At 34.0% G+C, this 16414-nt stretch overlaps 1 protein-coding gene across 5 annotated transcripts in view; it reads left to right on the top strand.

Moving 5' to 3' along the window:
- Nucleotides 1–16414, top strand: part of DIAPH2 (diaphanous related formin 2) — a 956101-nt gene that overhangs the window by 233794 nt on the left and 705893 nt on the right. For all 5 annotated transcript variants that reach the window (XM_035725382.1, XM_027607475.1, XM_035725381.1 and 2 more), the window contains 4 exons: nucleotides 9697–9771; nucleotides 9860–9929; nucleotides 14299–14435; nucleotides 16164–16272. In XM_035725382.1, coding sequence (XP_035581275.1) covers nucleotides 9697–9771; nucleotides 9860–9929; nucleotides 14299–14435; nucleotides 16164–16272 — 391 coding nt within the window. The remainder of the gene's footprint in view (nucleotides 1–9696; nucleotides 9772–9859; nucleotides 9930–14298; nucleotides 14436–16163; nucleotides 16273–16414) is intronic.

Raw genomic sequence — 16414 nt, 5'->3', positions numbered from 1 at the left:
GGATGGAGCCCAGGAGCTTGCTTCTCCCTCTCCCCAGCTTGTGCTCTCTTGCTGTCTCTGTCTCACTCTCAAATAAATAAATAAAATCCTAAAAAAAACAAAGATTTTGACTATTCATTGTTCAATGATTATGTTTTGAAAAAAAATTGTTAAAGTTGGATATATTAAGATACTTAACCATGGCTAACACGTGCATGTGTGCACACAGATACACACATAATTTCCATTGTGTCTTTCTCAGTTTTAGGGGAAAGGGATTTTAAATTATATAAAAATAAGAAAAGACCAGAGTGGTTACCATTACAGATTACATTCTTTTTAAAAAATTTTTTATTGTTATGTTAATCACCATATACAGATTACATTCTGAGACAACAAAATATTTGAACTTGTTAAGAGTTTTTTGATATCCACAATGAGGATCCAAAGAAATTGTTCTTTTTAGTTTCGGTGCAGTTATCCTGTACAAAAAAAAAAAATATATATATATATATATATTTGTGAGCATTAAATTTCTTTGATTTTTTTTTTTTTATGCAGCAATCACACTCTATAAAGAGTCTTTAATTCTATGTTTTTGGGACTGCAACTCATAGGTGGGAAGGACTGTTAACATTCTTGTTGTTCAGTCATCAAATAGCAATTACCCTTCAACTCTCCTTATCCCTGTTACCATGAAAGAAAATTCATTTAACCTCTCTGCAACTCACTGTAATATGCAAATTGGCTTGGGAAAAAAGTAAATGTATGGGTGGTATTTGCTAATATCTCTCTTTTCTTTCTTATATTCAAAGAACTTCTTACTTTATTCACAACAGTTAAACTTGATGTCAACTCTGTTTCATTTTCAGGGTTTATAGATTAGGAATGTGATTTCCTAGAGTAAGTTCATTTTAACAAAATTCCACTAAACTAAAATTAACTGGATGTCCAATGGAGTGCATAGGACAGAATTTTAATGTATTACTTAGCTTAGGAAAATAAGCCAATACAGTTTTCTTGTGGAAGTTAACATTTTATTATAAGTTTGACTGGTGATATTACTAAGAAGGTGACTTTAGTAAGTGTCCTAATATGTTTGCAATTTCAAATATATGAAGAGAATTTGAAATATGACTAGCTTTTGCTTGAATATTTGCAATGTTCTTTCCCCTTCTCTTTGATTGAAGACTCAATTTTCATTTTCATTCACATTATTCGCAAATTTTATTTTCATCATTACTGTGGGATAAGATGATCTCTCATGTGTTTCTAACAATAACTTTTGAAGGGGGATGGGGAAGAAAATATTCTTTGTTCTATAACCTGTTGATAAATTTAATAGATTTGGATTTAAGCCATTTTGACCATCTCCAAAGTAATTTTGAGATCTTAAATTGATTTTATTTTATTTATTTATTTATTTTTTAAAGATTTATTTATTTATTTGAGAGAGAGCACAAGAGAGGGGGTTGGGTCAGAGGGAGAAGCAGGCTCCCTGCTGAGCAGGGAGCCCGATGTGGGACTCGATCCCGGAACTCCAGGATCATGACCCGAGCCGAAGGCAGTCGCTTAACCAACTGAGCCACCCAGGTGCCCGAGATCTTAAATTGATTTTAATGAATAAGGAATTTTTATCTTTTGAGAGAGAATTTTTATTTTCCCTCAGGAGATTTTTATATGTAATTCAGACATTTACAATTTGTTCTAAACGTGTAAGAAGTTTGTTTTTATGTAATGTAAACAACTAGAAAGAGAATACATTTCCTCTTTTGTGAGGAACTCTTAGAAAATGTGTGAGTACTGTGAAATAGCAGAACCTTCCTAGTGAGACCTGATAGAATAAATGCAGCCAGGTAAAACCCTTTTTAAGTTAATAACAGAGTATAGAGAGAAAGATGGAATTTTTTTTTGGTGTTTTCAAAGGAAATTATAGTCTAGCTCAACATTGAAGTCTAAACCATGGAGAGGCAGAGCTGGAAAATTAACATAGTCTGCCTTTCTATAAATCAGGTGAAATAAGTGGTCAGTGAATGTCATATGCACAGATGTCTAGAAATGGCAGTACTACATCTAATAATTAAAATTGGGCAGAGATAGTTTATGTACTAATATACTATGATGAATATTTACAAGGACATTCAAGTGCTCAAGTCTATCATATTTACTTTCATGTAGACAAATCTAAGTGGATATGTATGTTTTTATTGAATTAAGGCCAAGACAGTCATAGCATATACAAGTCCATGTTTTTGTTTTTAACATTTTATTTTTTAATAGATGTATATATTGATAGTGGAATTATTTATGAAGTTGATTTCATTGAACAAATATCCTTTAAAAATGTTAAAAATACTTCTTCTTGGCTACTGTTTGGAGATTACTGATTCATGGACTAAATGTATGATAATGTTTGCTTTGGGTAGTACATTGGTCTTTATCACCTTGGTGCTCTTTTTCTTTCTCATAAGTGCATATAACTAAAGTTTGGTTTTAATTGCATTAAAAAACATTACATTGGAAACATTGATATTAAAATGAGATGTTTCCCAAACTGAGAGTTGCTGGAGGGGAGGTGGGTGGGGGGATGGGGTAACTGGATGATGGGCATTAAGGAGGGTACTGAACACTGGGTGTTGTATGCAACTGATGAATCACTAAATTCTACCTCTGAAACTAATAATACAGTATATGTTAATTAAATTGATTTTAAGTTAAAAAATAAAATGAGATGTTTCCTGCTATTAAAATGTGTACACACTATTTACAATCATCTTTAATGTCTCCACAACCCTTGGAATTAGTTGTTTCATGTCTTGTAATTTTACCATTCTGAATTCCCTCAAGAAACTCTAAGCTATCATTCATTTTATTGATATTCCAGTGATTTGGGTTGTAGTATTACACATGGGAATAGGACACCATTAGAGAGAAATAAAATCCTTTGTACAGAACAGGTAACTCTTTATATTAGCCTTTAGCACTGCACAAACTGATAAAGGGATGACATGACTAATATTGGACTCCTTCACATGAGACCAACTGCCTTTAAAGCTTATGGGACTCAGGATGGAACTTTGTAATTTTAGCATTAACCCTTTTGAAAGACCTACATGAATCTGGACAATCTATTCAATATAAGTGCAGTCACTATTTCTTACTATGTCTGTAATGTGTAGAATGTACTGAACTCATCCACCCACTAAGTCTTTGCTTTTAAGTTATATTTATATGAACTGTAACTAAATAATTCCATCTCTGAATCTCCAATTTATATATCGAAGGTTGAAGTTTTGGGAAATTGTGAAGGGTTCTCCTTTACTTGTATGTGTGAGAGAGCAGAATTTCATTCTGTCATACAATAGGTACATTTATAGAGTTTTCCTTACTTTTTTTTGACCTGTAGAGCTAGAAGTGGGGAGAATCTTGCTTTCTCTTGGAATCCTCTATTTATTAAATATGTTTTTTCCCCCTTTAATCATGCTGATTAGTATAAGTGGGACCTTTAAAAAACAAGGACCTCAGAAGTTGTGGAGGCTTGGGATAGACTTCTGTTTTAAATCTTAATATATTTTGATATAATTCCTTGTCAGGATTATGCATGAACTATAAATAGATGCACTGTCTCCATACTCCCTTTCCTCTTACCATTGTAATTTCCATGTCTGCTCCAATGTGAATTAGCCAGCACTAAATATAATGAAAAATAAATATATGCAAAGTTGAATAGTAACAAGTTAAACATGTGAGGTAATATGAGTATCAAATATTAATGTATTTATTTTAAAAATTTCAAAAAATTATTTAATCTCTACACCAAATGTGGGGCTCAAACTCATGACCCTGAGATGAAGTGTTGCATGCTTTTCCAACTGAGCCAGCTAGGCACCCCATCAAATATTTAAATTATGAAATCTTTTTCTTAAAATCCATCAATGGAAAAAGTCTAGTGTCTGTTTAGATTCCTCTACATATTTCATAGCAATTAAACTGCTTTTCAATAAATGAATGATGAAATGTTATTAAGTTTTTATATTATTGAAAATGAGTCTTTTATGCCTAAAATTCATACTATAATTTGGACTAGAACATTCAAAGAGCAATGAAGTTTTTGGTTTTTAACACATTCAGAAGTTTAATACAGGCTTCACTATGTTGTTTCATGTACATTATTTCATTTAATAGTCACAAAGACCATACGGGGTATAGGTACTATTTTCATCCCTATTTTGAGGATGACAAAATAGGCTCAGAGAGTTTAAGTAATTGATCAAAAATAACACAACTAGAATATGGTAGAGTTGCGATTGGATCCTAGATCTGTCTTTTTCTAAAACTTATACATTTGAACATGCCACTATGAGGTCTTACAGCATGTTCCATTGATGGATGGTGGGATATTTTTCTGATCTTTGAATAAGCTTGAGGAAGGGTCTTTAATTTTTAATTTCTTGAGCAGGGGACTAGATGTTGGACTCCCTGATGGATATAGCCACACCTTTTATACTTAAGTTCAGAAGATACTGCCCTATTGCATGTTTGTTCTCTTGCTCCCCAGATAATCTTCCTGGCTTCTTTTTCATTCTTCAGATCTAATCCTGACCTCTTGCTCACTTATAAATGAATCGTCCTGACTGGTCTTTCTACTCTTTTTGTTTGTTGGTTTATTTGTTACACCTGGCACCCTCACAGGTAATGGCAACAAACATTATCTTATACGTATAGTGTGTCAAGACAACTCTTTGACTTAGGTAACTTAATAACATAAAATCATCAATATGTTAATATCTAAAATGTGAGATTGTAAACTAGCTCATCCAAGAAAATAAACAGTATAAGCTACATTCTGGCCTTACTCTTTTCAATAAGCTGCCTTATCTAAATCTCAATTGGAAGTTTTAGTTGGAGTCTCCAGATTCCTTTCCTTAACAGTATTTAGTAGATTTCTTATAAAGCTTAGAACTTTAAAATTCAATAAAAGCATGGACTGAAAATACTTATCACGCCTAAATGAATGAAGTAAGCTGTTAAATAAAGCAGAGCATATGTTTGTGTGTTTAGACATAGATATAATATAGATGTAAGATATATATATATATACACACATGTATATAGGATAGACAGATAGATAGAATCTCAATGCAGTTCTGGAACTAACCACTAATTCTTCTTCAGTGAAATATTGGTGGAGCCATAAGTAGATGTTTTTATAGAAAATCCTTTTCTGGTCCTATTAGTAATTTCTAGTGGTATGGTTGAAATAAGTATGGGCTTTGGATTTAGACATGTGAACCCTAGAACTGATACTTGTTGAGTGATGTTTGGCAAGTTACTTTACTACTTTGCTTCTCAGTTTATCTGGAAACAGTTTTCAGAATGGCTAAAGTTAAAAAAAAATATTTGACGGAGTGAGGGGCGCCTGGGTGGCTCAGTTGGTTAAGTGTCTGACTTGATTTTGGCTCAGGTCATGATTTCAGGGTCATGAGATTGAGTGCCACATTGGACTCTGCACTGGGCATAAAGCCAGCTTAAGATTCTCTGTCTCCCTCTCCCTTTGGCCCTCCGCCACTCATGGGCACGCATGTGTGCACTCTCTCTCTCTTTAAAAAAGTTTTGATAGTGTGAAATGTTGGGAAGGAGTTGGATTAAGTGGAGCTACTACACTTTGCTGAAAGAATGCCAAATTGGATAACCACTTTGGAAAACAGTTTCTTAAAAAGTGAAACATATACTTAGCATGAGACTCAGGAATTCCACCCCTTGTTATTTTCCCAGTAAAACGAAAATATATACTTACACAAACACATGTGAATGTTTATGGCGTTTTATTTCATAATCATCAAAACCTGGAAACAACCAAGATATTCATCAACTGATGAATGGATTAAAAAAAACTGTGGTATATCCATACAATTAGAAGGAATGGACTACTGATAGATGCAACAAAATGGTTAATATCATAATATTTATGCTAAGTGAAAGAAGCTAGACACAAAACGTGCATACTGTATGATTCCATTTTTTTAAAATTTTTTTTAAAGATTTTATTTATTTATTTGAGAGAGAGAGAGAGAGAGAAACAGCATGAGAGGAGAGAAGGTCAGAGGGAGAAGCAGGCTCCCCGCTGAGCCGGGAGCCTGATGTGGGACTCGATCCTGGGACTCTGGGATCATGACCTGAGCCGAAGGCAGTCGCTTAACCAACTGAGCCATCCAGGCACCCTATAATTCCATTTTTAATGATGTTCTAGAAAAAGCAAAACTAGGGTGACACATCAGATAAATGTTGCCACGGTGCTGGGAGTATAGAAAAGATATTGACTGTAAAAAGGAATGAGGGAATATTTTGGAGTGATGGAAATGTTGTATATCTTTTTTTATTGGAGGTTCCATGACTATACATTTGTCAGAAGGATGAATTTTACTATATGTAAATCTTATTTCAGTAAAAAAGAAAGGAAAAAAACCTTATGTTTCAGAGTGGTTATGGGAATTATAAGAGATCATTCTCCTTCCCCATTTTTTATTCTGTTTGGTTCTTTATTATCCTGTGCTGCTTCTATGTCTCTTATAAATTTAGGGTCCATGATAAATAGCAATTTCTTATTTTGGGGCTGAGAGACTACAGAAAATTTATGTCTCTATTTGCAATCTCTGAGGCAGATACTAAATCGACTCATCAACTGTATATTTATACCTCTAGATATTCCAATTAGTACAGAATAACTCAGAGCTGGAATTTGCATACTCTGTAAAATAACAAATATACTTGCTTGGACTAAATTCCTGATCTCTGTCCTGTGGTGGAGGGAGTTCGCAGTATGGTTGTGAGGGTGTATAAAGGAACCTTGAATTTTTAGTCTGAGTCCTTCCTGAGAAAGGCAGTGTTCCATGTCAGTGGTTCTCAAACATGATTGAGTATTAGAATCACCTGGAGGTCTCATTAAAACACAAATTGCTGTGCCACATCTTTAGAGTTACTGATTCAGTAGGTCTGGTGGGGGGTTGCTGGAGAGGGGGCAAGGATTTGTACTTCTGATAGGTTCCCAGCTGATGTTGATGTTGCTGATGCTGCTGGTTTAGGGTGATTATCTTGAGAACTACTGATTTATGCTTCTTTCAGGTGTTGTAGTATCAGAATTCTTAACCTACGTAAAGTAGCCAACATTGTTTTTAACTGCTTCATCAATTCATGACCACTTTTGTATTGGGTAAAATGAATATATATGTGTGTGTATATGTGTGTGTGTGTATATATATATATATAGAGAGAGAGAGAGAGACAGAGAAAGAAAGACTGGGAGAAAGAGAAAATAGCTTTTGGTTAGAGGCCACAAAGTATTTAGTGCCTGAAAGAAAAATGGTGCTGGCAAGAGAAAAAGGAAAAAAAAAAAGATACGGTTAGCTGCATCCCTTCCTTTTAACCTATTGAGTGTCGTCATGCTATATAATTACTTTATCCCTTTAGTAACAGGTTCCTTTGGGACTCCCATTCTCTCTACTCTCTTTTAAGTAGAGAGCCTGAAGACTCTAACTAGGCCTCTTTTGCCCATTGGCCTAAAATATTCTGTTAAGACTTTTCACTGCCTAGTTTTTTAATAAATAAGCCCTGACTTCTCACTCTTAGGTTTCATGATTGTATCCTATTTTTTTTCAGACCAATCGTAATTTTCACTGAGTGAAACCGAAGTGTCATAAACTGAACAATTTGAAGAAGTCTGGGATGTGTGGGTGACAATTTTAAGTGAACAAATATAAATCATGTTTTTATACCACTTTCCTAGACCTAGAAAGAAATAACTAATGGTTTTAATACTGCTGGGTATAAAAAGAAGATGAGTAAAATTTAGAATCTTAAAAAAACAATTTATAAATGTTAAATTTAAGGAAATCATAGATTATTTTATCTTCCTGAATGCTAAAGCAGATACCAAGAGCTGTTTATACAGATTTATTCAGAATTCCCATTATTTTGGGGCACCTGGGTAGCTCAGTGGGTTAAGTGTCTGCCTTTGGCTCAGATCATGATCCCAGGGTCCTGGGATTGAGTCCTGCGTTAGGCTCTCTGCTCAGTGGGGAGCCTGCTTCTCCGTCTCCCTCTACCTCTCTACCCTGCTCATGCTCTCTCTTTCTTGCTCTCAAATAAAAAAATAAAATCTTTAAAAAAATAATAATTCCCATTATTTTAAGGTTGCTGCTAGGGTGTATTGTGCTTTACTGATACCTGCTGACATATTATGCTTAGAGATGATGGTCCTTCCTTTCTTCCACCACCACCCCACTGATTATGGAGAGTCTTTAGAGAAAATAGTTCATTGTGCTAGTTGATTGCATGCCTGAACTGAATAGTAGCTTGCTGCCAATTATCATTTCACTGCCATATTATTTTTTTCTCATTTCCACTATGGAAATTAAAGCAGAACTTGTTTAACATTAGGTTCCATATATATTGTAGATGCAATTGGTTCTGAGTATTTGAGCCATTTTTTAAGTAGCTGAAAAGGTAGGTTGAAGCTAGATCAGAATGTTTGGTTGAGGGACTTGAAATGTGTTAGGTAGTCTAGAGGAAATTTTTGGACATATGACTGGTTAAGTGCAATCTAATCCAGCTTTTTGTAAAATGAATAAAAGAAAAGAATGAAGCTGTAGAGATCCTAGTTGGAAGACCCTGGCACATTAAAGAAAAGGTAAGTGGAGCTAAACTGGAATGTTAGCAGAATCAGTGAAAGGGAAGGGAGAAGAAATGTGTGGGAGTCTTCCTAGAAGTAGAATATTCATGACTGGATGACAGAGTCAAACCAAGCTCTACATGATCAGTCTTCCAGCCTTTTATCACACTTGGGACTTCATTTCCTGCCATTTTTCCAAGCCTGCTTATTCTGCTGCAGCCACATATGTCTCCTTATAGGTCTTGGAATATATCAAGCATACTAGCTACCACTTGAGTACTCGATTGGTCCTTAATCCTTCTACTGTGAAAGTCCTCACTTCCTTGAAGACTCTGTTCAGATGCCACCTTATCAAATAATCTTCCCTGACTACACATTAAAAAAATCACATCCTGGCATTCATTATTTGATTTACCAAAGTTGAATTTTTTTCATGGCACTAAAGCACTGACATTTTATTATATACTTGCTTATCTATTTATCATATGTCTCCCTCTTTGTAGATAGTAAGCTACATGAGGGTAAAGGCTTAGTTTTGTTGCCTGTTATATCTCTATCACCTAGAACATGGCTGGTACTTAGTAGGTATCAATAAATATCTGTTGAATCAATGAACAGAATAAATACAAAGGTGAAAGAGATGGGGATCAAAAAATTATGCCAGTATTTCAAGTCTGAAGGATTCAAAGGATAGAGGTGTTATTAACAGAGTATGGAAGAGTGAAAGAGGGGTTGATTGAGGGTAACAGAGACACAGGGGAAGATAAATTTGGCTTAAATATATCAGCTTAAGTATTTGATGCTGGTGAAACAACCAAAGCAGTACTGTGGAATGGGCAATCTAAAATGTGAAGAGAAGTCTGGCATTGAGGTAAAGATCTCTTGAGTCATCTTCATAGAAACAATACTTAATGTAATGGAAGAAGGAAAAAAAATGACAATCGATATAAAGACAGGATTTTCAGATTTGAAAATTAACATTTCATTTTGGATACTTAATGTTTTAAATATACAAACTTATTTATACATATTTTTTGTTTGTTTCATAGCTGGGTTAACAACTTTGGCCATGAAGGTCTTGGACTCTTACTGGATGTGCTGGAAAAGCTTCTGGACAAGAAACAGTAAGAATAAACATGAAAAATATCACTGATGGGGAAATTAAAAAAATTTTTAAGCACAACATAACATGTTTATTTCCCCTTTATTCAGGCAAGAAAATATAGACAAGAAGAATCAGTATAAACTTATTCAGTGCCTCAAAGCATTTATGAATAATAAGGTAAGTAATAGTAATTTTTGCCTGTCACAAAAGGTGAGAGCTTGTTCAACAGTATATGAAAGTATGAAACAGTATAGTAGGTGTTTATTCGGTTTTCAAAGGGTCTTTATGATGCAAATCATCATGCGTTTCATCAAAATATTATTTAAAATATACTTTGCTTCACAATATATTTATTGGTAGGTTTTTATAATTATGGAAGCACATAAGTCTGTTGCCAAATTAGATAATACTTTTTTTTCTTTCATGGTTAAGTATTTTATGTTGAATACCATTTTTTACAGTGTTTTTATTTCATTGAAAAGGGAATTTCAAAGCTATGGTTTGACTTACTTGCTAAGAACATTATAAGGTTAAGATTTCTTTTTTATGTTTAATTAATATCAGTGAGTTAATGTACATAGAAGACATTCCTGGAAGATTGCAGAGTTTTTATGTATATGTATACCAGATGCAATATTAGAGACTTTATGAATTCTAGACAAGGGTTTTTTCCTAAAAATAATCTTTGCTCATGGTGCCTGAGTGACTCAGTTGGTTAAGTGTCCGACTCTTGATTTACACGCAGGTCATGATCTCAGGGTTCTGAGATGGAGCCCTGCATTGTGCTTCCTGCTCAGCACAGAGTCTGTTCGTCCCTCTCACTCCCTGCTGCCCCTCCCTCCACGCATGTGCACATGCACGCACGTGCGCTCTCTCTCTTAATTCAAAAAAATAATCTGTGCTCAAGTTATGATGTTATAGTTACTATTTCTTTTTCTTTTTTAAAAAACTATTTTTATGTTTTAAAGATTTTATTCATTTAAGAGAGAGAGAAGGAGCAGTGGGGAGAGGCAGGGGGGAGGGGTGGGAGAGAGAGAGTGAGAGAGAGAGAGAAGCAGACTCCCTGCTGAGCAGGAAGCCCAGTGTGGGGCTCCATATCGGGACCTGGAGATCATGACCTTTGCTGAAGGCAGACACTCAACTGATTGAGTGACCCAGGCACCCCTTAAATGATTTTATATATTTATTTGAGAGGGAGAGAGAGAAGATTGAGAGAATGAGTGGGAGGAGGAGCAGAGGGAGAAGTAGATTCCCTGCAGAGTGGGGAGCCCGGTGAGGGACTCCATCCCAGGACCCTGGGATCATGACCTGAGCTAAAGGCAGACACTTAACCGACTAAGCCACCTAGGTGCCCTATAGGTATTTTTTCTATAAACAGTTTTGTTACTGTATTAGACATGATTTCCTCTATATTCCTATAAGGTAAAATACCACTAATTCACTAACTGTATAATTCTCTTTAGATGGTGTTTTAATCTCAAAGTATTTAATAGAAAGAATTATAACAATAACCAAAAAACTGGCCAGATATATAGCTGTTAATATAATATATACAATCTTATCACATTAATAATGTGATAAGATTGTCTAATCTGTAAACAGTCTTTCTTAAGCATGGGATTATATATGATTGTATATATGTATATATTATGCACACATGTATCCGCAAAGGATTTTTGGCATGTGGAGTGGATGCTTGCTAGTTGACATAAGACTTTTGTATAGACTATACTAATTGCACTGTTCCTGGAAGTCTCTTCTGGAAGGATTTCTATCACTATTAATACAGAATTTCTCAACTTCTGTGCCCTTAGTGTTTTGCAACAGAATTATACAGAATCTGATCTCTTAACAAGAAAGCACTTAATGAACATTCCATCTCCACAATTCAAGATGAATCTCTTTCTTCAGTTGAGGGAAACAGAAATAATAGAACAGTATAGTACTAGAAATCAGGAGATACAGTACATGCTTAACCACTAAGTTGAGTGGCCTTTGGAAAAGCACTTGAAGTTTCTGGCTGTCAATCCCCTCATCTGTAAAATGAGCTGTTGCACCCTTTGTTCTAAATTCTTATTGACTTGCGGGCGCCTGGGTGGCTCAGTTGGTTGGGCATCTGCCTTCGGCCCAGGTCATGATCCCGGGGTCCTGGGATCGAGCCCCGCATCGGGCTCCCTGCTCCGCGGGAAGCCTGCTTCTTGCTCTCCCACTCCCCCTGCTTGTGTTCCCTTTCTCGCTGTGTCTCTGTCTGTCAAATAAATAAATAAGATCTTTAAAAGCAAAATAAAAAAATAAATTCTTATTGACTTGCATTGTCAATTCTCATAGCTTAGCAGGTTACTAAATATCTATAACCAAGAGAGTCAATAGAGAAAGTCATAGTAGTGAGATTTCCTGTAGACCTTTTTCTGATAGGACATACACTGATACGTGAATACATAATTACTTTTACTTAAGAGTCTGGCAGTTTGGAAGAACATGATGGTTTGACTTATATTATTCTAAACTAAGGGTTAACCTGTAGTTAGGACATGTTAATATCTTGCATATAAATGCTCAGAACATGAATAAATGGTGAATCTTTTAAATTATAGGCATGGGAAACAATAGGCATGTAGTATACATTCAACATTTTTAAAAAAATATGTAGTGATATGTCCACTTCATGTTGGAATAAATTGTCATAAAGCATGAAACTTTCATCTGAAATTACTTAAATTTCACATTTGTTGGCTCCAAGGAATTTAGATTACCTTCTTCAAAAACTCTTCCTGGGGCGCCTGAGTGGCTCAGTCGGTTGAGTGTCTGCCTTCGGCTGGGGTCATGGTCCCAGGGTCCTGGGATCGAACCCCGCGTCGGGCTCCCTGCTCAACGGGGAGCCTGCTTCTCCCTCTCCCTCTGCTGCTGCTCCCCCGCCCCGACAAATAAAATAAATAAAACAAAACACTTTTTCTTTATACAAAACATGTAATAATAGGATCATAATAGGATCAAAAGCAAAGCATTGCCTCTTAACTTCCATTGCTGTAATATTGCTCTTATGTTTAGATTTATGGTTTTTCATTGTTTATTTCATTTTTATTTTTAGTATGTCCCTATGTACTAGAAACTACTTTTAACTTATAAAGGAAAATTTGAAAATTTAAATAATTTTACTCTCAGTCTATTTGATTTTTAAAGCTGTTGTTTTAAGTTTGGTAATTCCATGGTAAACCTGTCTCTTAGTTTTACACATACATTTTTCACTTATTTTCTTTGCTATTTAGTATCTACTGGCCATCTTTATACATGCTTGTCCATTCTGTTCTCTTTGCTTCTTTTTAATCTTGTCTCTTCTATTTTTTTTATTTGCCTTATCTCTGTATATATTATTTATTGTGACCTCTGGTAAAATTACATTTAAGAACTTTAGCTATGTTCCCCTTCTCGCCTCAAATTCTTTTGGAAGTTAAATTAGGCACCATGAAAATAATCATATATTTGGTACTTAACTAAAAGTCAAGCTTCAAATGACAATTTTGATCTGATGAAATGTTGGATTTTTACTGTTAAAATTTTATAAAGAAGCAAGCATTTCATAAGAAATCTGAGAAATACTTTGTGGGACAAAGATCAAAGAAAATACCTTCTAAATATAGTGAAAATCCAAGTTTTAGCCTTTTTTAAACATTTGTTTACCTATTCATTCTTATAATGCACACTTCTGTGGTTGTATTCAAGCCTAGAAAACAAATGCAAAATGATGTCTCCTCTGCCTAGTTCACTGTGACACTTAAGAAAACCCAGGTACCATTTACCCGGGTTCATAGCTTTTGTAATGCAGCACAGCTTCTCAAAGGGGCAGGATAATAGATGGTATGGGAAAACCTATTCAGAGGTTTATTGCTTCTTTAACTGACATATAGTATACAAAAGAGCTTTACAACATTTTACCCTTTTTGTTCAGTTTAATTTTCCACACAAATATATTGGAGAATTTAACAATGGATTCCAGATGTCTCCAGGAAGATCCAATGACATAAGTAGAATTACTTAAGAAAATCATATCAGGGGATGACTGGGTGGCTCAGTCGGTTAAGAGTTTGTCTTTGGCTCAGGTCATGATCAGCCCAAGATGGGCTCCCTGCTTAGTGGGGAGCCTGCTTCTCCTGCTCTCTCTACAGCTCCCCCTGCTAGTATGCTGGCTCTCTCTCTCTCTCTGTCAAATAAATAAATAAAATCTTAAAAAAAATCATATCAGTATGTACTTTACATGTTTTTCTTTGTTGAAGAAATACTGATTGTTCACATATTTCTCTCAAATCTTTATGGAGTTTTTAGGCAGGCTAATGTAGATCATATCTGATCAAGGGGAAAAAACTCCAAGATATAGTCATTTAAAATAAAAAAACAAAGATAAGTAACTGCATTTGAAAAGATTTCATATAATTAGGTAGAACCTCATTGTGGACGTATAGGTTTTTAGAAGAACAAGATAAGTTGCTTTTTAAATTAAAGATGTGTTACAAATACATTTTGAATGAAGATTCTTTTTTTTTTTCTTTAGTTTGGATTGCAAAGGATTCTAGGAGATGAAAGGAGTCTTTTGCTATTGGCAAGAGCAATTGATCCCAAACAACCCAACATGATGACTGAAATAGTAAAAATACTTTCTGCTATTTGCATTGTTGGAGAAGAGAACATGTAAGTATTGCTATATTATTATGTTAACTGCAAAGAAAATGGCACTTGCAAAATTAAAATTACGTATTTTGTGTTTTTCATTAGATAACTTGCATGAAAATATTATCACCTTTTAGAAAATAATTTATTGGCATTTTATCTTATCTATTTACATTTCAGCATTTTTAAAATTTTTTTGAAACAGATTTAAATAGATAGACCCCTAATGAGAAATTCTTCAAAGTTCATTTCACTGTAAAATGAATTAATAGAATTTTATCTAGCTGAACTAAAGTAATCATTAGAAAATGGGCTCAATACACAGACACACACACACACACACACACACACATCCCCCATATGTGCACATCACAAAATTTGACTTCTTTAACTCACTGAATTGACTAGATGCTTTTGTTTTGTTATTTAAAGTAGTATTTTACTGTATCCTACTGTAATAAGTGAAAAAATGAATTATGTATAAAGTAAACTAACCTTTTAAAAAGAAAGAACAAAAAGACTGTTTGCATTTATTCAGAATGCATGTATGTGTTAATTTTAACAGATTGTTGCTGAATGTACCTTAGTTCATACCTTCTTATGGAAGTAATATTGGCTGAGAAGCAAAATTTCTGATTTGATGTCATTAATAAGCCTAGTTAGTATGGAACCATTGTGATAAAGAGTGAAATATCTGCTAGGGGGATCACATACTAAAATATTTCTTTGACATTGTGTGTGACAGTAATAATTTCAATTTGAATCAGAATAGGGCCATGTAAAGATTTAAGAATATCCTAATACAGTGACTTTTTCATACCTATCAGAATAAAATGAGATATTGCTTAATGCTGCTTAGTGTCGTTAGAGACCAAAAGCCAAACACTAAACAAAAATATTATCAGAGAGCCTTAAGTCTTATCTTAGAACAAACTAAGAATGAAATAACATATGCAAAAGTAAGATTTTCTTAGGTTTTGTAGAAAAATCAGTTTATACATGAGTAAAAAATATTTTTCTTGTCAATCGGATTTTCAATACTTAATTCATATAATACAACCTATTCTGGTATATTTGTTATAGTTGTAGCTACAGTTTGATAAGCACAGTATACTACATAGAGGTTAATTTGATTCAGACACTGTATAGCAATAGTTTCCAATATTTTTGTTTATGTAAATAGTTTTCTTGTGCTAGATAATTATAGATGCTTCTCTAATTGCCTAGACTTTCTTTTTCAGTTTTTCTTTCTTGTTCCTTTTGAAAGAATGTTGATTTTTTTAAGGTCTTTCAAATGTACTTGTTCTTTCTAGTACTTTATTATAAAATCAATCTGTTTACATGTGAATAAAATTTTAATAATTGTAGATGTCATTATGCTTAAATGATTATTAATATTTATGCTAACACATGAAATACCAAACCTGGAATTTTAAATTTCAGTGTTTATCAACTAAATATCTTAAAGAATGTTACCCAGGAAATTTATTTTCCTCAAGGTTTTTTAATTGAATTTTCATTTTTTTAAATAATTGAATTTTCACTTTGATGCCCTAAAATTATTTAAAGCTGTCAATATTTGACTTGTAGAAATATGTGTATAGGAACACAACTCTTAAAGTGTAGTGGTCTCTAATAAACATCAAATGCCAGAAAGGAAATAAGACTGAAAGAAACAGATAACCCATATTCATAATGTGTGTGTATAAGATGGATTTCTCATATCTAATTTTTTTTACCCCTCTATAGTCTAGATAAACTTTTAGGGGCTATAACTACTGCAGCAGAAAGAAATAATAGGGAACGATTTTCACCAATTGTGGAAGGATTAGAAAATCATGAAGCTTTGCAATTACAGGTGAGTTGGTTTTGTCTTAAGTTGCTTCTGGGGTTATATTTAAAGTACTCATTTTGTCTGCTGCCAACTCCTTCTTAGCTATTATTTAAAGAGAATGAAACATAAAAATGAAATTCTTCCTATTGCTTGTCATTTATAAAAG

Source organism: Zalophus californianus, chromosome X (genome assembly GCF_009762305.2).
Source record: "Zalophus californianus isolate mZalCal1 chromosome X, mZalCal1.pri.v2, whole genome shotgun sequence".
NCBI lineage: Eukaryota > Metazoa > Chordata > Mammalia > Carnivora > Otariidae > Zalophus > Zalophus californianus.
Note: the sequence above shows the minus strand (reverse complement) of the source record. Positions and strands in the feature narration are given on the sequence as shown.